Source organism: Anastrepha ludens, chromosome 4 (assembly GCF_028408465.1).
Source record: "Anastrepha ludens isolate Willacy chromosome 4, idAnaLude1.1, whole genome shotgun sequence".
Lineage (NCBI taxonomy): Eukaryota > Metazoa > Arthropoda > Insecta > Diptera > Tephritidae > Anastrepha > Anastrepha ludens.
Window position 1 is genome coordinate 77,799,423 of NC_071500.1, and position 23,934 is coordinate 77,823,356.

The window sequence follows — 23,934 nt, forward strand, 5'->3', positions numbered from 1 at the left end:
CAGAGAATGGGTGTGCAAACACATGACTTCTGCAGAAGTTGTCTAGACGAGGAAAAGGGGAGAGCCGATTCGGTACCTTCTGTTTCACTGTCCTGCTCTATCCAGACGTAGACTCGCCATTTTGGGTGAACAATCCTTTAATGAATTAGAAGATCTCGGCTCTGTCGAAATTAAGGTTCTTACAAAATTTTGGAAAAGTACACATTCGTTTTAAGAGGGATAAGGGCTAGTTCCCCACGCGGCATCACAATGGGCCATGAGCCTGGGTGTATCCTACAGTGCACAACCGCTTCAACCTAACCTAACCTAACCATAACTAATATTTTTCAAATTTTAATAGTTTTGCGTTAAAGACCTCTCCATTGAAATAGAACATGCTGTTATGCACTCTAATGGAAAAAACGACAGGGTTCTATTGGATCTCACATCCGAATACAGGTTTCTTCAAACGGGAAAAGGAAATTATTAGATCTTCGCCACCTACTATTCGAAAGAGGTGTTTACCCTCACAGTTGGCTTAATGCAGAAGACCCGCCCAATATCAGTGTTCTCTGGTCTAGCAAAAATCTTTCAGAATATCATATCGTTATATATAAAAATGAATGCTTATCTGCATGTCATCGATAAACTCAAAAACTACTGGACCGTATACTATAAAAATTGGTATATATATGTATTTTTCCACGGAGAAGGTTTGTAGAATATGCTCATTGATGCCACTCGCCACCAGGTAGCGCTGCAGAGTAGCAACTTCTGCCCCGTTCAACCGACTGTCATGAAAATCAGTATGACTATGTATTTTTACATAGAGTAAACGAATATAGCATGTTCATTGATGTCGCTTTTGATTGAAGACATATGTTTGACAATCGCTAACAAGGCACTGGTGCAACTGGGAATGCTTGCTTCAAACCTACCTGCAAACATCCTTTTCGATCGTGATTTGCAATGAGAAACACATTATGATTCTGATGAACTGGGGACATTCGTTAGAACAAATCTTCCGCAGTTGATTCCAGAACACATGGCCTTGGACTGTTTTTCATAGATGCGCCCGGTGGTACAGGCAAAACTTTTCTTCTTTCACTAATTTTGGCAACCATACCATCACAAAATAATATTGGACTGGCTATTGCATCAGCTGGAACTGCGGCAACTATTTTGGATGGTGGCCGAACAGCGCATTCAGCATTGAAACTGCCGTTGAATTTGCAAAACACTGAGGCACCAACACGCAACATCAGTAAAAACTCTGGAATGGGAAAAGTACTCTAAACGTGTCAAATTATCATATGGGACGGATGCACAATGTCTCACAAGAAAGCATTGGAATTGATCGTGCACTGCGAGATTTGAGAGGAACCAGACGGATCTGCGGTGGCGCATTCATTTTATTGTCTGGTGATTTTCGACAAACACTGCCCATTATACCACGTTCAACACTCGCTGATGAAATTAATGCATGTCTTAAATCATCAGTTCTATGGCGTCATTTACCGAAATTGACTTTGAAAACTAACATGCGTGTACAACAAGAACGGGATGCATCGGCTGGAAATTTTGCAAAACAATTGATATAGGATATTGGAAATTGGCGAATGGAAATTGACGAATCTACACAATGTATCACCCTGCCATCAAACTTCTGTAAGATCACAGAAAGAATCGACGAATTGGTGCAAAAACTTTTCCCAAACATTGCACAAAACTACAAAAACCATCAGTGGCTCAGTACGCCTGCTATATTAGCAGCCAAAAACATCGATGTCAATACCATCAACTTCACCATTCAGCATGGAATACCCAGAGAAACGACAACATATAAATCCATCGATACTGTGGAGAATCAAGACGAGGTTGTCAACTATCCAACTGAATTCTTGAATTCGCTTGATTTGCCAGGCATGCCGCCGCACGTTCTAGCATTGAAAATTGGCGTACCCATAATTCTTCTTCGAAACATAAATCCACCACGACTTTGCAATGGAACCAGAGTCTCAGTCAAGAAAATGATGAACAATGTTAGCGAGGTAACAATTTCGACTGGAAAATTCAAAGGTGAAGACGTACTGTTGCCACGTATCCCTATGACCCCGACAGATATGCCATTCGAATTCAAATGTTTACAGTTCCCGGTGCGACTCGCTTTCGCAATGACTATTAACAAAGCACAAGGACAATCGTTACAAGTGTGTGGATTAAATGTGGAGAATCCATGCTTCTCACATGGACAGAAAGAAATATTGTGTATCCCACAGCACTTCAATAAACATCGAATTGAAACTAAACTTTGTAATGTCACAATTTTTTTGAAATAAACAAAATCAATAAAATGGTTTAGAATGAATTGAATATTTGTGTACTGATTTTTCTGTAAAGTTATTTTTCTTAAATTTATTTTAGTTTTTGGCGTAGCAACGCGCGGCGGGTACTCGTACAGTTAGTCTACAATAATTTCTTGGTTCTTAACATATCCATATTTTTTGTACCTCAAACAACTTGAACTTTGATAGTGTTCGAGTTCACACTGTGCTAGAACAATTGCAGAAATGGAACGTTGTTCCTAAAATTTTTGACGTTGTCAAATCTTTTTTACCCAAACGTAACATCTTCGTTCGTGTGCCGAACAGAACGTTCAAACTTTAACCGCTGCCCAACGGAATACCCCCTCTTTCCCTCACCATTGCCTTTGACCAAGTAAGCAAGAGATGTAAAAAACCGCTTGTTAAAGAAACATTTTCTAAAAATCTCACGGAAGTCGATAGAAGGAGTAATTCGTCCGGAGCAGCATTATCAAGCAAGAACTGCAAGGCACTGCACATCAGCAAAAAAATATTCATAACTACCGTAATCTTAACTTGACATTCAAACGTTTTAAGATTGATCAAACCAGTCCACCAAAAATTCTTAGTGTCATTTGACTAAACTTTAAGGCACATTGCCCAGGCTGAATATCTTGGCATTAAAAAATGGCAAATCCACATCAACAAATAGCAAAAATTGACTATGCTCTGGAAATTTATGGATGGTGTGCAAAAAGCCAATAATTATGGAACAAAAATTTGGCGATCTGAAACAAAATTGTGAGAGCAATTTTGTGTGCTACGTCAGCTGCTGCTACGGCTTTTACGGATTCCTGATTCCTTCGAATTCGCTAAAAGCCGATTAGCTGTTTAATGTTGGTCACACCTATGCATTATGTACATCGTGGCAAAAAGCAGTATTCCAAAATTGTACTCCCCATGCAATGTTGCAATTCGTCGCAGCCTCGACTCATTTCAGATATCCCCATCTTGGATACTCTCAGCTGAAGATAGAGTAAAGGAAGCTACATGGAAACTAGTGACCCACATCTTCTACACACAAATTCTGATATTTTCAACTGTTTAAGGAAAGTATTTGGCTATAATCGAAAACACCAACTGACATTTATCATACGCCGTTGTGCAGTATTTTCCAAAAAATTGCGTATCAACCCGCAAAAGCGTTGCAACAAAATACTCGTAGAGCGCTACCTTAGGTAGATCTTTGACAGCGCTGTTATCAACCCGAACATCATCATACAAAATCTGCAACAAGTCCTGAAGTATTTAGGAATCTATTTCATGAGTCGCTCATTAAACACATCCAATCTGACTGGACTGTCATATACAAAGATGGTTCAAAAAACAATGAAGCAACCACGTTCGCGGTAGCTGCCCCCACAGTGAGGCTTTTAGAGGTGACTCCAGTCTTCACAACCGAAGCATTCGCTATTAAAACAGTTATGCAGTTAAACAAAAAGGAGAGTGCTTAATCTGCACAGACTGCCTCTCATGGTAACGCACTATTCAAAACGTCAATATAATTCAAAATATCAAGACAACACTACATAACTATAACAACAAAATTAACATCCTATTGGTTCCGCCTACTTTGGCATTGGAGGCAATGAAGCAGAAAAACACATACAGTACAATTACCACATCAGGACAAAAAACGCTATTACCAAATAGCAACACCCGTCGTTAAAATTCATAAAATCCTATTTAAATTACAACAAAAAAACTTTTAACGATGTAGTCACTTTGCATAAGTTAGAGCCGAAAGACTTGGCAGATATATTAGTATTCTCGTTTTTTAGATATTACCGTTTTGAGGCAGCACAAATTGAAGAAGATGGGCCTTACTTAAAAAAAAGATACATGCAACAAATATTTGTATGTATATAGGGTACATACATACATACTTGTGTCTATATGTGTACATTTTTTTTTTGAACTGTAGCAATTTTTGCTGCTCGGATAAATAGAGATTATGTACATACATACATATATAAAAAATACATACCAATAAGCACAATCACAACATCATCCTGTGCATATTCCCTTATCTCACCGAGCCATGCGCGAATGTTGTCATAGGTGGTTTTATTGGTGACGTCATATAATAAAAGAAGTGCTAATGAAAAAAGTTAATAATTTAGAGTATTTTTTTATTGTATCGTAAAATTTTCAACATACCATGTGCATCTCGATAATAGGCATGTGTGACACTGCGAAAACGTTCCTGACCAGCTGTGTCCCAAATTTGCAACTTGACGCGCGTGCCATCTACGACCACCACCTTATTCTATTGAAGAACAATCATACATACATTTTTTATATTTTTTACAAATTTGTTTATAATTTAAATTTAGAGATTTAAATTTATATATCTTTAAGCACTGCTGGTAGTAGTATTACAACACGCGGCTGATATATAAAGACAATCAACATAAAACTTCTGGGAATTCACACTCATGCCGACACAGACTCTCACTAAAGTTCATTTACAGGTTCGGGTACATATACATATTTATATATTGTAAAAACCAGTACTACGCTTACAGAAAATGTATGTATAATTCCAAGCCTAAAGCTAAATTTTTATAGGTTACTACATATGTATATATACATATATATGTCGGGCAATCTCTACACTCACTTTCATATCGGCTCTCTTACTCTGCGTTGCCCAGTGTAAAATTATGCCAATCTATGGGGATTTAATTTAGTTGCTGCCATAGTTTAATAGATTTCGACTTGAAATTTGGAACATAAGCAATATGTTAGTGATGACGTATAGGAAAATAATACAATAATAAAATACTTTATTGCAATCTGAGCTAACAACTTGTTATCTAAATTCATCTCAGAATTTAATAACTTGCGGTCGCAGTAACCAAATGTGTTCGTGAGTGACTATCATTTGGAAGTGCCAATGTTACACTCGAACTTTTGGCTAACGTTTTTTAATTCCGATATCAATTGGCCGCCTCGGAGCTGTGATTTAAGCCCGTTGGACTATTTTTTGTGGGGAGCCGTTAAGGGCAAATGCTATGCGAATCATCCAGAGACGATTGATGCTTTAAAACACGAAAACGAAGTTGCCATTCATGAAATTGAAGCTCAAACAATCGAAAATGTGCTTAAAAATTGGGTTGATCGAATGGCCTACTGTAGAGCCAGTCGTGGCAGTCATTTGAACGATATTATTTTTCATTCATAAATGACAATGTTCAATCTTCAAAATAAAAAAAAAAAGTTTGAAAAAATATTGATTAGTTTTTTGTTGTATAGCCCATTCAAAGAGCAAATTTTACATGGCCCACCCTATATCACATTCAATAAATTTAGCTCTGATTAACTCCCTATTTCCTACAAACACGACGTCTGGTATTCATAAAAGACATCAAGTGACAAACTGGCTCAATTTTTAAGCGTATATGGTACATAATAAATACAAGCTCTCGCCACATTTAATCAAGATCCTTACAAATAGGCATTTTCGTCCGCATACGAACAAAATCTGGTCAGACCAGCAATACTTATTTACTTATGTACATATACATACATATATCAGCAGGGGGGCCTTAGGCCTTTGTAATTGGGCCATTACTGTATATTCTGTGTTATAATGATTTTCCCCTAAGCAGAAACTGCTGTTATGCTTTCTATGCCGATGGCTTTGCAATATTTTTTTCGCATGACTCAAACAATAGTGGCAAACCTGACGGAAGTTACGTCAACGTTTGTTTTTCTTTGTTAGTTTGGCAGTACAACCTTTTGTAATTGGTAGAATTACACTATTGAAATGTTTAGAAACTATTGAATGCTTAGAGAAACGTTATCTTCTTTTCTTATATCTTTTATCTTATATATAAAAATTAATGTTTGTCTATATGTCATCGATGAACTCAAAAACTACTGGACCGATTAATGTAAAAATTGGTATAAATATGTACACATTTTTCCATGGAGAAGGTTTGTAGAATATGCTCATTGCAGCCACTCGCCACCAGGTGGCGCTGCTGAGTACCAACTTCTGCCCCGTTTAACCGATTTTTTCGAAATAAACAAAATCAATAAAATGGTTTAGAGTGAATTGAATATTCATGTACTGATTTTTCCTTAAAGTTATTTTTCTTAAATTTATTTTAGTTGTTGGCGTAGTAACGCGCGTCGGGTACAGCTATTATGAAATAAATTAGAAAAATGTTTATATCAGATATAAATATTATGTTGAATGAGATTTTTTCAGTAAATTTTAATGTCACGCCATTAGGTATAAACCATTACGGCAGGCGTTACCGGAATTATACGGATTTATATTCAGCCAAGGACTGTCACTCCAGCAGCATCCCTTAAGCATTTATGGGGAATGTTTACGCTGTTACAATAGGAACAGCGGAGTCAAATTGATAACATTTGCATTGATAAGCTCTTGAAACTATATTATGCCGAGTTTTAGTTGAATTGTCGTTCTCTTGGAAATATGTATGCATGTGTATATGTATTTATAATTATACATTCTTCATCTGCTGTTAATACTTTATTTTCAATGTTGTTATGTTCCAAAAAACAAAAGTTGTGAAGAGTACACCCATCCACATATACATAATTATATTTATTTTCACCACCAAAATAGTAGTTTTATATCAGTGCTGTCAATTCTCATAAAAAATATACAAATCATTCCCGTGGGAATTGGTCGGAATACTGAGCTCGATATGCCGAGAAAACACGCTAAAGGGCTTTTACCAGTAACAAATCTTAAGATTCATAACCATGCGATAAACTGTTATGTAAAATAATTATTAATTTTTTTTATATAAAAACTGGTTGTCCATGAAAAAGTACCTCTTGATTAAAATGATTAAAAAACACTAATTTAAACAATGTTCCCATTGATAAACTGTAGTATGAAATTTTTCAGTATAAAAAGCCTGTTTGTTTGAGGTAACGAAAAATCATTTGAAGCTGTGCCTGCACAGGAAAACTGACGAGTATTAAACCTCGGTTGATACAATTGAAGTAAGATCTATGTAGTTTGTTATAAATAAATATGTATTTCAGCGTATACATTTTATAAATTTGCTTTGTTTTATTGGTGTTTTAAAAGCAGGTAAAAAATGGGTTATTTTCTTGCCCAAAAAAGGGGGAAAACAGGCTAATTAGTACATTTTGAAGTATTTGTTCTCCATTCCATGGCATCACTGATGGGCCTACCTTGGGGGTATACGATAGCCAAGCTGCATGTGAGAATAAAAATTGAATATGTTACTGGAAAAATCAAAAAAACTAAGTAACTAAGAAATTCGAAATTAATTGTGTAATGTCTGACAATGACCTAATAAGTCAATTGTTTAGGCCATTACCATCGCAGTCTCTTATCTTTTAATCTAAGCTTTTCTTCTTCTTTGTCACAGTGCAAACATTTATGTTAAAAGTTCTTTGTCGGTACCGTACGATAACGTTTTAAAATTTAGGAGATTCATATTTTGTAAATTGTGTTATAACTAATTTCAATTTATAACACATATTATTTCCTACAAATAAGGGATATCTATATACTTTATTGAAAATGTTAAAACCAATTTATTGAGGTTTAGGGAAAACACCTTTAATCCAAATCACTCTAATTTTGCGACTGATGCACGCTCTCGAATTTGTCTGTACTGATTATCTTTATCTTCATAAGAACAATATTTTTAGTTTGTTTTGTGTTAGTTTTCATAACAAGGGAACATTTTTCTAACAATGAATGTATTTGAAGTAATTGTTTTTCGGCATTAAGCCGGCTAGATTGGCATAACCTTACTCTGCGTTGCAGGGAGAGAGCTAAAAATTATGCTGGCGGGTGGAATACAATAGTTAACAAAAACCAAACAACATAAATATGTAATTTAATATATATATATATATATATATTTATATGTAACTGCTCCTTAATTAATTTTATATGTATATTTTTAGAGCAAAATTGTTCTCATTAGGGTAGTGACAAGGATGACAGAATACAAGATTGCGCCATCCAAGGCCGTGACCTCAGCACAGAAACAAAACAAACGAAAAGTAGTAGAAGAATAAGCGAAAGCAAAAGGAAAGCCAAGCCAAGTCATAGGATACAACGTGGGGAAAAGCAAGGAAAAAACAGATATTGGGGGCTGTATTATCATTCGTGCTTTCACAATTTTACACGCGGCACTTCATTTTTATTACTTTATTTAATTTAAAAATCAAAATATTCACTGATCAATTCAAAAACAATTAGCTTTCCATACAAAGGTTTGTTTATTTTCTGTGCTGTTTCTGTCAAATTTGCCCAGAACAAAGTAGCGTTTTGGTGATGGCGCCACCATTGTATTCTTTACAGCGTTAGATCAGTAAGTATATCTACCCAAATTGCATAAATGCACACACTGAAGTTATTCATATAAACATAAATACCCAAAGGGAAACACAGTTTACTTGGTACTTGTGCAGTGTACCTTCGAAGCAGGGGCGGATTCAATATTTTGAGAGAATTAAATATTATTCGAATAACATTTTATCATTGATTTCGATTGATTTTCATTCTGGTTATCACTGATGAAAAATAAATAAAGTAATAAATAATGTAATAATAAATAACTAACAAAATCTTTCAAATAAAATAACTACAATATTATTTCGAATTTTATACATCGTCTAAGTAATATAATTTGCTTGTATTGTTCAGTTTGGGTGTCAATCCAGTCTGCACAGTAAATGGTATAAAGGATAGCTTAGAAACTATCGAGCCATTCTAAGTCTCTCTTCGCTGCTCCAAGTATTCCGATTGTATTTCATGCAATGGTGTGCGACTTTTCAATGAAGATGCACAGGTCTCAATAACTAGAAAGTAAATGAAAAAATGTATCTTAAATAGAGTAAATGCATGTAAGGCACACTTCTCGAGCCCGGAATATAAGAAAAAGCTCATTCACCTATTTTAGTTATTTTTATTTATGTATATTTTTATATAGGTACATACCTTTTTATAAATTCATTATTACTATGTTTTTGTCAATGAGACGAGAATTGGGTTTAAAATTAAATTGAAATGAGCTTATTATGCTGTTATTTTATGTACTTCGAAATTTATTGCTTTAAATCAGTTTTTAGAGAAAGTCTGCCATTTATGGATTTTGACGTTAAGTAAACCATTCATCTTTATACCAAGTGCCGCCCGAGCGGTGCCCCACAAGTATTTTTCATTTAGCTTTAACACAACTGGAGCTAACAATTTTTTTGTATGTGCCAAATTAAACAGCTGTGTAAATGCGTTTAATGCTCGTATATTGAATACATAGATGCCGAATTTTCGATTTTATGACCCCGAAGTATGAGTCGTTCGAATCCAAAACTATCCTTGGATCCGCTTCTGCTTCGAAGTCTATATATAAACAGATAAATCAAATAAGATGTACATATTCATACATAATACATCTACTGTTGTGGACATCCTAATGTAAAAATACGTTTTAATGAAGCCTAGTGGAACTTTTACTAAAAAAAAGTATTCTGAAATGCTACAAAAAAAGTTTAGTTTCAAGCACGAGATTTTTTTATGTAGTTCCTTGGCGAAGGGTTTCGTTTGTGAACTGACTAATTGTTTAAAATGAGTAAGCAATTACGAGTTACATATTACTATACATACATACAAGGGTTGTCTTTTATAATTTTGGCCTTTGGAATATTTAAATTTGCATATAACTAGCATAAGCTTGCATATAACGATTCCACTTGCGAGCTTCATTTGTTTTTTTTCAGTGAGTTGAAAAATTCATCTTGCTCAAAAGATGAAATTAACTCGTGAAAATTTCTTGCGATTATTTATTGATGCTTTCCATTTCAATTCAACCGGGCTATTCGGGTCATGTTCTTCGATTTCGATGTAACTTAAATATGTTGCTCTCTGGTCAAAATAATGAGACACGTATTTTTTTGTTCGCCCGAAAAAACTTTTTTTCAAGAGTTATCGGCAATTTTGTTTTTCGCCTCAAACTCGATTTTTTTTAATTATATAAGACATTTTTTTTTTTAAATTCCCATAACATAGTCAAAAATGAACCGATTTTAATAATTCTGGGTTCAAAATGATCGTAATTACTTACACAAGCGACTTCATGTAGAAACAATTGCAAAAAAGTAGTTGAAAATTTTTTATTTAGCAAAAAACAAAAAGTGCGAAACAGGGCGTTTACTCAAAAACTCATTACTCAAAAACAACTCATTTTAGCTACTAGGCATGCAGCTCAATTAAAGTTTGAGATGTCCTTTTGATTTGGAAAAAGTTATAAAAAAAAAAAAAATACACTTTTTGAAATATTGAATTTCGAAAAATTTCATTTTTTTTTTCTTTTTTGCTAAATAAAAAATTTTCAACTACTTTTTTGCAATTGTTTCTACATGAAGTCGCTTGTGTAAGTAATTACGATCATTTTGAACCCAGAATTCTTAAAATCGGTTAATTTTTGACTAAGTTATGGGCATTTAAAAAAAAATTTTCTTATATAATTGAAAAAAATCGAGTTTGAGGCGAAAAACAAAATTGCCGATAACTCTTGAAAAAAATTTTTTTCGGGCGAACAAAAAAATACGTGTCTCATTATTTTGACCAGAGAGCAACATATTTAAGTTACATCGAAATCGAAGAACATGACCCGAATAGCCCGGTTGAATTGAAATGGAAAGCATCTATTACAATTTTCGACGAGGATTGTTGAGACAGGAGGGCATTGATCAACGAACATCCAACATCGTCGTCGTAGGATGAAATTTGCCGTCACCATCGTAGGATGAAATTCGTGAAGGCCGTCTAAAAACGTTTGTTGCAATGGATAATGTTGTTGGATAATGCAAGATCATCACGTGACATATCGCGAGATAGAGGCATCTTTGGGCATTATTGGGACCAGCATACATATATTGAATATTGCATTTAGTCGCAAAGACTATTTGTCCTCGTTGGATACCGCGTATTTAGACAATCCCCCAAAACTACTAGTGTCGATTGGTGTAAAGAAATATTGAAGAAATTCAGCAGCGGTGGTTCAAAGCACATCTATGACATTGCTACAGGTGACGAATCTAGGATCGACTAAAGTGGTTCACGCGGATAGCACTTTACAGCAAATGGTCGCCTGCCTTTTCGGAAAATCTGGTCATGTCGCAACTATATCACTAGAGAAACCTGAAGCAGTGAATTCTGAGTGGTAAACAACCATTGTTTTGCCAAAAGTTTTCGGAGAATTAAGGAAAACCAACCGTCCAAGACGAATCATCCTCCGTCAAGACAAGAGAGAGTTTGATCACTGAGATGATCAAATTAACGGATCATTTGCCTTACAACCCTGATTTGGCACCCAAGGGCCCCTTTTTGTGAACGCTTTTCAACGCCTGAAGAAGCTGTTGATGCCTTTAAATAGCTCGTTTTGGAGTTATCCACTTCTGAGTGGAAAAGTGCTTTGAAAATTAGTTTAAGCGAATAGCGTATGCAGAAATACTTATATATATATTGAACTCCAAGGAGAATATATTTATATAAAAGCAATAAAGCCATTCTCATTATTATTTGGCTGTGTTTTCATTATTGGGCGCAAACTTTAAAAGGAAACCCTTGTAAGTTGATTATTAAATATATTATTTTTTTCAGATTACTAGACTCTCAGCATAAATACTTTAGAATGACTTAATGTATAAGAAATGCAAAGTAAATCATACAGGTAGATAATCTAGCAGCTTTACTATATGCCTAACATAAATACTATGTATTCTAAGCATTATTTTGTCATACCATATTTTCATGACCAAATATTTTAAGAAAACTTGCAATTGATTCTTTAGTATTCGGTGTTCATGCCTGAGATTAAGATTAAGAAATTCAATTCAAAACTTATTTCATATAAGTAAAGCCATTAAAATGTTCGATTCCTATTCCTATAACCTTCAGATTCATTTGTATGTAATAAAAGTACGTTCACATATGCAATAGGTAGCAATAAATCCACAAAATTAATCCACCCTTCAAAATTTACAATCAGTCAATACTGTTTTGCATGGTTTTTCTTTATAGAAATTGCTTTGATGGGATATTTTGGAATTGTGAGTTTGTTAAAGTATTATTAATGATATGAAGGAAGGAAAAGTAATAAACATTTGGAAGAAATTTTTAAACGATGGTTACTGAGATTTCAAAAAATAATGCCAACAATACGCATTGCGAAATTCGATATCACATTTTATAATAAGTAATAAGAGGGCAAAGCGTTTAAGGACACACGTTTTTTCTGTAATATGAATGCACAATTAATAATTCCTAACACATATTTTATTAGAATTATTTCTACAGACCTATTTTCTTTGCCGGCATCCATTTCATTTAGTCTTTATTTTGATGTTTCTCCTTACATTCGTAATAATAATTATCGATAACGCAGGGTTGTATGTAAAAAAGTATGGCAATAATATAAGATTATTTCATAACCTCAGATTTTGGGAGAGAAATTTTATATGGGAAATCTCGCTTTTTAATTACGCATTGGGAGTTAAGCACGAAAAATAGATCACCTACTTATATGTGAACGTATTATAATTTAGACACACCATCGCACGCATTTCTATCACGAGGTGGTAAATATTTTGCATCTACGTACAACGTAGGTTTTGTATTGTGTACAGTATTAAAAATGGAAAAAACCTTTGAAGAAAGTTAAATGGTTCTTTTAAAATTGAAATTTTAAATTTAAAAAAATGCAATAATAATATTAACTCTTAACAATCTTTGTATCTTGTAAGAAGTATAATCAAAATTAAAACATAAATACACAGAATAACACAATAACTACATAAAGTTAAAGTATAGGGTTTTCTAATAGGAACGGGCCGATCTCAACAGGCTGTGGCGGCCATGTGCTTTTGGCAGTCGAAAATGGAATAATTTGGCAGTGCCAGTAAATCCACTGACAAATCACAATAGAAAGTTATACAAATGAACAGTTGCATATTGTACAAATTTATAATATAATAAACATATTATATATTGTATCGTCTTGTATCGTCCTCAAAGTTAACATATCCCAGGCATTATTCAAAATCAGCCGGATCGATCCAGCAGGTGATTGAATATTGGATCTCTTGGATCCCTGCCGACACGCAACGTAAACTTTTGAACGATGTCATTTTTCAAGCATAAAGGCATGCATTAACCTTTCAAATAAAAAAAATAATACTTTGCAAACACCTTTTTTATTCCATTTCGACCCGCCCTTATTTGAAAACTCTATATATTGTATATACGTGCAACAGTTCGATCCATTTCACACCAGCCTCATGACAGTTTACAGATCCAATGCTTACCCGGAAATCAATGCCAACTGTGGTTATGTAGTAGTTTGGCATATATTTCCCATCATAAAATCGGATGAGCACGCATGTTTTTCCGACCCCTGAATCACCCAACATAATCACCTATTGAGGAGCAGGCAGAATTTAAGAGTAAAATTCAAAAGAAATATGTATCTACATAATTTTCGTTATTATGGAAGTTCATTCGAACAAATTGAAGAAAGTGCTACTGATGTGTGCAGAATAGGTTACTTATAGAGGAAGAATATTACCAAATAATACATCATTATCAATCTTAATTGTTATGTATATTAAAAGGTGGAAACTGATAAATTCATATGCGTGTTCAGGAATATTTCATTTTGCGTTGTACTCGTATCTATCTATTTACATTGCCTCGAATTACGTCGGAGAAGAGCTAAGGGTACGAAACTCAAGCTGGCACCGCTGCATGCATGGGGGCCACTGCTCCTGCAAATTACATACAACAGAGTGGGCCGCTAATAACTTTTTGATAAAGATGGGCTCTTGGAACGAGTTGCTTTTATGGGGAAGGGCTTCTTGATGCTACGATTTGATGCGTGTGGCATACCTGCTGTGTACGCTTTCAATTTATCATTTCATAAGTCTTTTGAGGGCTGGGGTTCAGCGATCTGCTCGGCAAATGAAATGATAAACCAGAACGCAACTTGCCTCATACTTACAGGTGGGAATGAAATTATGCGGAAGTCGCTTAAAATAATTCAAAACTCTTCAGTTTATAGACTTGCTGAAAGCACTTCCATTGCCCCGTCTGATGTCACCTTAATTTAAATAAACATATGAAAAACTCAAAATTCGATCAGCGCTGCTTTGATTTACGTTACCAATTTGGGAACACAATAAAAAGTAAATTTAGTTATTCCTGAACATACATAGGTATATATTAAATACATTTAAATTTACAATTTTAGTATGAGAAAAAATGAAAGAGTATAGTTAACCAACGAAAGAATAAGGGACAATGTAAAAACAAGTCTTCTACGTATATCACTAATCATTTCTGACCACCGGAAGCGAAACATAACCATGTACATAGGTCGCCCGATATGTAACGAAAATACTCCACGTGGGACAATTATTCAATTACTCATATTTTTATCATAACTCCTGTATATACTTTGTACTTATAAAATATATAAATGTTGAAGCGCCAAAGTGGGCATTGGATCTCTTTGCGTTTTGAGTTCAACGTGAGGCAAGACGCGTTTTAATAACGTAATTAGTATCACCTTTAAGAAGTAGTTGATTATGTTAATCGATGATTTTTCAGTAGTAGAGAGTACATTTACTGCATTGCATAAATATGGATGTATGTGTATGGATGCCCTTCAATGTGAAATCTAGTAAACATTATATACAGTGAGATGGGTTATAATCCTTTTATATTTGTAAATGAGCAATATGCAAGAAATGAGGGCTAAATCCTAAAATTTTGTGATGCTGAGATCACCTGATTTCAAACAAAGAGTACCGCATTCAATAATCAACAAACAACTTTGGAGCACAATCTGTTAAAAAATACAGATATGCAATAAATATTGGAAACTAGTAAATGAAAAGGAGGGAAAATGGAGTGTTTATATGATGCTCCGCTTCGGTAGAATGTTTAACCTCAATGTACTATACTTACTAAAGTCCAAATACCTACTATGATTTACATACAAATGCAGTTAGACACTTAGAACTACATCAAATGAGGTTCTAGATGCTATTTACTTATTTACTCCTTTTTCGCAGGACATCCAATGACAGTCAAAATAAAATTAATCTTTTCGTTGATCTCGACTGTTCACACTGCTGTAAGATATTTATACAATAGCTGCAATGAGTCAATGCTTATGGTTTGTTTCTTATTGTTTTTCAATATTGCGCAAAAATTTAAAAAAAATTTAGGTAGCAATAACATTTATATTATTATTTTTAAGTATTCTCCCTTCAATGGAAAAAATGCAGGAATTTTGATACTAAGCGACAAGCAATGAAACGTTTCTTTCTTCTTCAAACGATGCCCAAAATAATTAGCGCATGTGGATCAAATTATACAAAGTTAGTTTCGCCCTCATAAAAGAGGTGTCGCTGCTGATACTACGAGTATTTGCGTGTTCGCTCTAGTAATGAGGTATCGATCGCAGTAGTTGCCATTCGTTTCAAGCGTAAATATCTTTTTTTATCTGACGTCAAAAATGTCTACGTTCATCCCGAAAAAACATCATTTGAGGGAAGTCGTGTTTCATTATTACCTTTTAAAGAAAAGTGCAGCTGAAACGTCTCGTATATTGATCAATATTTACGGTAATCACGCTTCATCAAATACAACTTGTAAAGAGTGGTTTCGACGTTTCCAAAATGGCAATTTCGATGTGAGTGTTAAAGATCGTGAAAAGAAAAGGTTTTCTACATTGTATCGTCACTGCCGATAAATAAAATGGATCTATTATGATAACCCTAACCGTCGAAAAAGTTGGAGCCGCCAGGTGAACCAGGCCCATTGGCAGCTAATATAAAAAAACAAAAAAAAGGTTGAAAGTTTATGTTGTGCATCTGGTGGGATCAGAAGGGTGTCATCTATTATGAACTCCTTAAACCATCTGAAACCATCACTGACGATCGTTACCGACTGCAGCTAATACAGTTGAATCGATCTCTCAAAGAAAAGCGGCCAGAATGGGACGGTAGACATACAAACGCTAGGCCACACGTTGCTAAATCGGTCCACAAATTTATAGGGATTGTCAGTCCTTATTGGAGAGCGGTTCACTTCTTACGAGAGCATCGCAAACTGGCTCAGTGAATGGATCGAGTCAAATAATTCGTAACTTTGGCTAAGAAAGGACGGACACTTATTCCCATACCCAATATTTGTATAAAAATTTCCTTAGTTTAATTAAAACAAGTATTGCACATAATTACATTCGTGGCCAGATGTTTTAAGAAGTTCATTGCCAGCTAAATTGCGATGCATTTTTTTAATCATTTTCGAACGAAGTGTTCATGTCTCCAAAAATTGTGTAATATGCAAAAGGTCTGGAGAGGAGAAACGTCAACTACGAATTTTAATTGCTTTGCAAGCCGTTGGTTCTTTGCTGGAATACCGTACAATTGCAAATATGTTTGGAATCGGTAAACGAACTGTTTGCTGCATTTTAATTGAGTTTTGGCATGAGATCTGGAGAGGTTTGTGGCCGTTACATTTAAATAAATTCCGAATGAACGAAAATCAGGGTTTCCCTCAAGTGTGAGGAGTTATTGGTAAAAAAGTGACTCTTTATAAGGCAATTGATTGTACATGAAGGTTTCAGATGGGTGCCAAATATAAGTTCATCCAGCAGCAGAAGATGCAGTTGACTATTACAATTATAAAGGCTCGTATTTAACATATACTCCTTTTGGACTAGACCATTATACCATTAAAAAAATTATTAATAATACCATTAACTAATTATTTATTATTGTTTGACATTTGATTATTGTCAGGATCAGCTGTGATGGATTTTTTCACAAACAGAGGGCGGTAATTCAAGGTTGCACATAGAAATTTCATGTGCTTTAAGTTTTAATCGGTGTTAATCAAGTCACATTTCTGTATGGCGACATCTTGCTAACCAAAGTCGATTTACCAGTTAATCCATTTAACAACAATAATTTCGGGATAAGGTTTAGCTCTGAACGTTATATTAGGGCCAGTTTTATAGGGCACGTTTTACGATACCCTGCAGTTAAACTAAGTTTAAAGGCCCAATTTATAGTTTAAAAATTTATAATGAAGATGAGTAAACAGAAGTTACTATGGTCGCAGGTCAGAGCGTCGAAGAACGAATTCCGCTCGAAAGCTAGACTCTGGTATTCAGTATGCTACTTGCAGATTGCTACATTTAAAAGGTGAGGCCAGAAAGTTCGGAAATAGGAATTTCGAAACGATCTCAGGGGATTTTGTAGTTCTATCAGAGCATTGCCTAATGGGCGACATGCCAACAAATCAGGTTTATTTTTCCAAAGCTGCTGTAAAATTGTCTTTCTTCCTGCAAAAACCGCTGTTTTGGGAGCTACTTCAATGTACCACTTAGCTATTTCCCTTAATTGGATGGGGAAATTGGTCATTTTAAGAAATAATCTTATTTTAAAATCTTTGTTTGATTTATATTAGATTAACAATTTATGTCAAGCAAAAAGCAAAAAAGTTTTTGAATAGTGAGATTTTTAAGATATAGGGCTAAAATTTATTCCTGGTGTAATACTAATGCTTTTAATATAAAATTCTATAATTATTTTGGAATGAGCGGGAGCAGATATGCAGCGATCGTATTAAATTTTCACCAGCCGGAATGTTGTCAATTTCGAATCCTACAATGTCCATGAGCTTCTCTCAAGTTTCCGCGCTTCAAATTGCAAAGAGGCTTCAATTCTTAATTTAATTTGATCTTGTAATGGTATGAGTTAAGCTTTTTATGCAGAATTGTCAATTCCTGGCAGCGTAGTAAGCATTTTTAAAGTTGCGGCCACGAAAGTTAGAATTTCATTAGCACAATAATTTTTAATAATTTCAAAAATGATAAAAATCTAAGTTTTGAATCAATATTGACTCTGTTAGCTGATAAAAGAAACTTAACTGTGCATCTGCATTTCAAAAATTGTGATCTCCGTATTGGAAACTCGTATTCATATAAGTATACATATGTACGAGTACCATATATGCATATGTATGCAGCTATGTTTCGCTATTCAAGCTGCAAACAGAAATTTTCCAGTAAATTCATATATGCATTGTAAACGGCAAAAGCAGAATTAAAACCGCAGAATCAATATTGGGGGCCAGAAAGTCATATACATAAATACTTGTGTATATACAATCGGTGCTATGCTGACCAAGGCAGCGAAAAGCGGAAGTTTGCAAGTATACTTGTGCGTGGGAGTGTATCTACTTCTACAACTGTAGGTATGGGTATTTTTAACGATTGAACTCTTACGAAAAGCCACAAGTGGGCGAATCACCCAGCTCAAGGGTTGACTTTTGTATAAGATGTAATAATGTGTATGACTGACTGCAGCGGTTGTCGTGAATGTGTCAAACAGCTGTAAATTTAAGTCTGCATTATGGCATTCTGATCTCCGGCGTCTAACCATCTTTTGTCATAATTCCAAGGCTCATTGATGGAACGGATATTTAAATTTATTCACTTTGGCATAATAGAGGATGGACAGTAGATTATGGTAATGAATCGTACATCTATTTGGTATGCAAAACAACAAAAATGTCTTTATCCATTGGGATAAAAGCATGCCTGCCGATTGGAATTTAAGTGTGCTCTGCCCAATCCACAAGAATAATGATGCTGCAATCAGTGCCATTTACCGAGGAATTAGTCTTTAACATATCACGTACAAAGTTCTAGCGAGCGCATTATGTGAAAGACTGAAGTCCACCATCAACCAGCTGATTGGAGCTTATCAGTTTAGCTTTAAAGCTGGAAAATCAACAATTGACCAGATATTCACAATACTTGTCTTGGTAAAGACCCTTGCGTTGATCAATACAAGTAGCGTTATTAGGATTGGTAAGGAGCTCTACGAGCCGATATTTCAGATATTGTGATTCGCTGTCGTGTGACATCTTTAAACTGATGCTGGAAACGATCGTGCGATGATATTCACGTAATCGGCCTTAATGACCGTTCTGTTAGTTCTGCCTTTACTAAACTGGATAAAGAAGCAAAGTCGACGCACTCGCGTATAGGCACCTACGTCACATTTGACAATTATGATTTTGAAGTTGTAAGAGACTACACAGTTTTGCAACTCGTTGTTCAAACAAAACGGTGTTCAAATAAAACAGTGGTCGTGAAGTGAAGTGAGTTGGAATAAAGTGTGCGGACATCGGAGCATTTCATCATTGAAGAAATAGATACTTAGGCGATAAATATCGCCGGGTAAATCAATATTAATCAGGCATTGCGAAATCGGCTCTTAGTTTTGTTACGTAGCGTTTGTCATAAAACATAAGATTATATTTGACAAAATTTGCTAACGAATAGTAAAACAAAATGAGTTCCTCTACGGAATTTTTGGTAAATATGTTAATGAAATATGGAGTAAGAGCATAAATAATTGCTTTGTTAAGCTTTAAAAAGAGAATGGATTTGAGATTTTGTTTGCAGAGCTCATTCACAATAGCGCAACTTGTTCTTTACTATGCAACACTACTTAAGGGTGGTATATCGTTTCACCCAGTTCACTAAAACAACGTACATATTTTCTTGTATATTAGCCGCATTTGATTCGCCTGCTCGATTGACGAACATTTTGCTTGTGGAAGCAACAACAAAATTATTGAGCAAGATTCACCAATAGTGAGTAGCTTTACACCTCAAAGAGTTCTTTCACCAGGGACTTGGCAGCAGCACTTGGAACCAAACGCCTTATCAGTCGTTGTTCAGAGGGCAACGAATTAACATTGGTGTAGACTACGTTGATTTTTTTCGTATATCACCAACACATTCTCAATTTTTTCGTCATGACCCCGCTTACGTTAGACAATCAGCAGATTCTTTCAAAATCGCTGGGAGCCGGTTAAAAGTCTGATATTGGCCACACCTTTGCATTTTGTACATCCTGGTTACACCTCATTAAACTGTTACATCCCACTATATTCAAAGTTTCAGTAGACAGCGTTCATACATACAAACAGCAAATCGTGTTGCTTCAACTCGTAACTTGAGGAAGAGGGATAGACGAGGAAAGCAGAAGAGTACCGAGTTGTTCGTGCTCGATCAACACGCTTTGCTCTTATTCTTCACAACGCTCTTGTTGGCTGTAGACTAAAAATTAAAACAATTGCAAGCAACGGAGTTGCCGCGTGTGAACACGATGGGTAACACCAAAAGAGAATTTGAAGTGGCAAAAGTTTATTTGTATGAACGCGGCCTTACTAATACTCCAAAAAATCCTCGAAATACAACCGTTGAATTATAACTCATTTTAAAATTATAAAACAAAAAGCCTATGACTGATTCAAAAATATTTTCGAATATTCTTTAGATATATACACTTGCATTTTCTTCTTTCTCATGCCAAATGTAGCCGGTGACCACGTTAATGTGATTTGCCTTTGACCCTTAGAGTACGGAGTAAGGGACTTTGATTCCCCCAAGGCTAGTTTTTCTTTAATAACTTCGTAAGTAATTGTTTCCTTTCTTTGGGAAGTCGACTTTTAATTTAAATCCTGCATAAAAGCTTATTAGTGGCATTCTATTATTAATTTATTTATGATTATAAGGCAAGTTTTTCATTTGGATGATCCAAGTGAATACACTTCGGCCATTATGTTATGAAAAAGACTCCGTGCTCTAGGGGTTAAGCGGCATTCAAGTGATATTATTGACTCTGTGTGTCAAATCTTTGGACTTCGTGGGGCACGGAACACTTCTATAGAAAACGGATGTACAAATTTCCAAAGTAAAAGTAATTTTCTACACAAGGATCTGCTACTACAATATCATGTATGACCCTTGGATGTTGCTTTTATAGATAAAAAAACAAAAAGAATTAATTTGGTATACATCACCTTTCCCATCATGTCGCATTCCTCCCCACCATCGGTATAAGCACTGACGCTGTTGGCACTCTTTGTCCCGTTGATGTTCGGCTTTGTACCTATTGAAACCATTCGCATTAAAGCGCGACCTGCATTTTTACAGAATGTTACACCATCCATGTTTGTCATGGGTGAGTTAGCTGTAGTGATTGTAGCGTTGGTGCTGCTAGTCGTGGGCATGATGCCGCCTGCGCTTTCCGAGTCATTCTGCATCACAAACAAGGATCGAGTGGGATGTGTTAAACTACTTTTGCGTTGCAGCGGCAAGCCACTACCGACAGCCATTTTTACATCAGCACTTGCAATGGTATGATGTCGTGTGATTTTTTTACTGCCATTATTACTGGAGCTCTTGAAACAAACCCCGCTGTGCATGCTGGCGCGTCGCAGCTGTTGTAGAGGCTTAGTTGGTAGCTGGAGCTGCTGCTGAATTTCTTTCTCCTGATAATAGTGATGGTGCACAACAATACTTGGTCGCCGCAGATATTCATCTTCATCTGAGTCCGATGTGACATTCAAACTTTTGCTCTCCGCATTTGAGCTGATTGTGGCGTTTGAATTTGGAAGTGGCTGTCCAGGGACGATATATTGCCAAGTTGGCTGGTGCAGTGATTCACGTCGAGGTACTACATCCGTGTTGTCATAGTGATCATCATCGACATTTTTTGAACTTTCGAATCGCGGGTCATGATTTGGTGATTTTGTTGTGGAACCTGACATGGAGTTCATTTGTAGAGGTGTGGGAGTACTTACACGTCTCACACTTGATTTACGATGCATTGCTTGTACGTGTCTATTTATGTTGATGTATGTATGTAAGTATGTTTGTAGGTAACGAATTGTAAATAATTAAACAAATTTGACGCAAGTTAAGTTGTGACTTTTTGTTTATTTGAATTATCACTCGAGAGGAGAAAAAAGATTTTATTTCCACCTAAAATAAAAGCCATTTTGAATGATGAGAGGTTAGTGTTAAATTTTCTTTCCCCGAGGTGAGATATTGGTTTTAAAATGTAAGTAATTACATATAGACAATTAGGTATTGGATATTGGTTGTAAATGAGGGGCATATACATATCTGTGAACTTTTGACGAAACAACTTACGTATTTGACTTTAGCAATTTTTGTTTTGATAATAAATTTTGCTTCTTCTTTGCAAGCTACCGCTGCAGTCGAATGGGTTGGTGCGGGTCTATCATTCGGTAGGCCCAGGGTTTGAAACCCGATATGGGCTTGAAATACCAAATAATAGAAAAGGTTTTTCTAATAGTGGCCGCTCTACGGCAAATATTGGCAAACCTCCGACTGCATTTTTGCCATGAAAATGCTTCTAATAAAGGCTAACTGCCATAAGGGAACTGCATAAAATTACATGTTGCTCCATTTGTGGATCAACATCAAGACGCTTACCAGAAATTAGAGGAGCAGCTCGGTCAAATCCCGAACAAAGCTGCTACTGTACTTTTCAGTAAAGCAATCGGCACTTAAATTGTTCGTAATCCGTTCATTACCTGGAGGCGAGGTGACGTAATATTTTGCAGTAGCGGCCGACTTTTGGGGAGATCAGAATCAAGAGTCAGTTTTCGTCTTTTCAATGGAGTTTTGTTTTATTAAGTAGAGGGTTACCAGCGCAACGCACAACCCATATATAGCTAATATATACATATATTGGTAAGCCATATATAGCTAAGCCATATATTGGTACGTTCTTAAGCTGAATACCTCGCAGTGACCTCATCAGGGTTCACCTTCTCATATCTCGCTCTCAAACGGTTGTCTAGTCGCTGCTCAGAGGGTACTTGGATGAGATCAGTTGGAAGCTGTGAGCTGCTTGAACCGAGTGCAAAAACATCGTTTCTGGCCACTCCCATGTGAATGACAGTCAAAAACTCTCCCCATTTACGTGGACGTTTATACACGGAACCATTATCCAATTATATTTTCGAATCTGAAAATTTACAAGCAAGCACCTTCCTTGGTGTCAAAATTTTGTGAGATATAGATTAAAACTATCAACTGAGGTATTGCGATCAAAGATATCCTTATGAGTTGAATTCAAGCCGATGCCAGTGAATCAAAGCCAGTGCCCTAAATAGTCTTACAAATAACACGTAATTTCTATGTAATTATTATTACTGATGTCTAGATATTATCTCGGAGAACCTCACAGAATTCCAAATCTCTTGGCTGTCTTATCTTAAAAGGAATTTAAATTAGGTTTTTTAATTGTCTTCAATGTGCCGAAGCCAGAACTCCAGAACGAACTTTCGTGTAATACTTATACCATACTACTGTGGGCAAAAAGTAAGCTGAATTTATTTGTCAAACTTCGCTTCGGATTAAAATTTCGCTCTAATTATTTTTTTCATAAGTTGGCAGCACTATTAATAACAACTGGGCCAACTTTCATGTGAATGCCATTACCAGTAATATATTTACGCTTGTGTTTACCAAACGACCAAGAGTGCATTTTTCGATTTTTACAATGTCTGATTTGATTGAGCAGAGAAGTGCCATCAAATTTTGTTTGCGGAATGAAATTTCGGCTGCGGAAACGTATAGCAGGTTGCAGAAGGCATTTGGTGATTCGTCCATGTCGCAGAAAAATGTTTATAAGTGGTACGAAGACTTCA

General features: G+C 35.5%; 1 protein-coding gene across 4 annotated transcripts in view; it reads right to left on the reverse strand.

Annotated features, from left to right (window-relative positions):
• The window catches only part of LOC128859918 (ras-related protein Rab-26), a 53,702-nt gene that overhangs the window by 3,756 nt on the left and 26,012 nt on the right, over positions 1-23,934 (reverse strand). The window contains exons 1-4 of one of the 4 annotated variants that reach the window (XM_054097064.1): positions 21,271-22,228; positions 13,683-13,793; positions 4,503-4,611; positions 4,330-4,440 (exon numbers count right to left, since the gene is read on the reverse strand). In XM_054097064.1, coding sequence (XP_053953039.1) covers positions 4,330-4,440; positions 4,503-4,611; positions 13,683-13,793; positions 21,271-22,080 — 1,141 coding nt within the window. In that variant the 5' untranslated portion in view covers positions 22,081-22,228. Of the gene's footprint in view, positions 1-4,329; positions 4,441-4,502; positions 4,612-13,682; positions 13,794-21,270; positions 22,229-23,934 lie in introns of those variants that run through there. The other 3 variants (XM_054097065.1, XM_054097068.1, XM_054097067.1) reach the window with 3 other exon arrangements.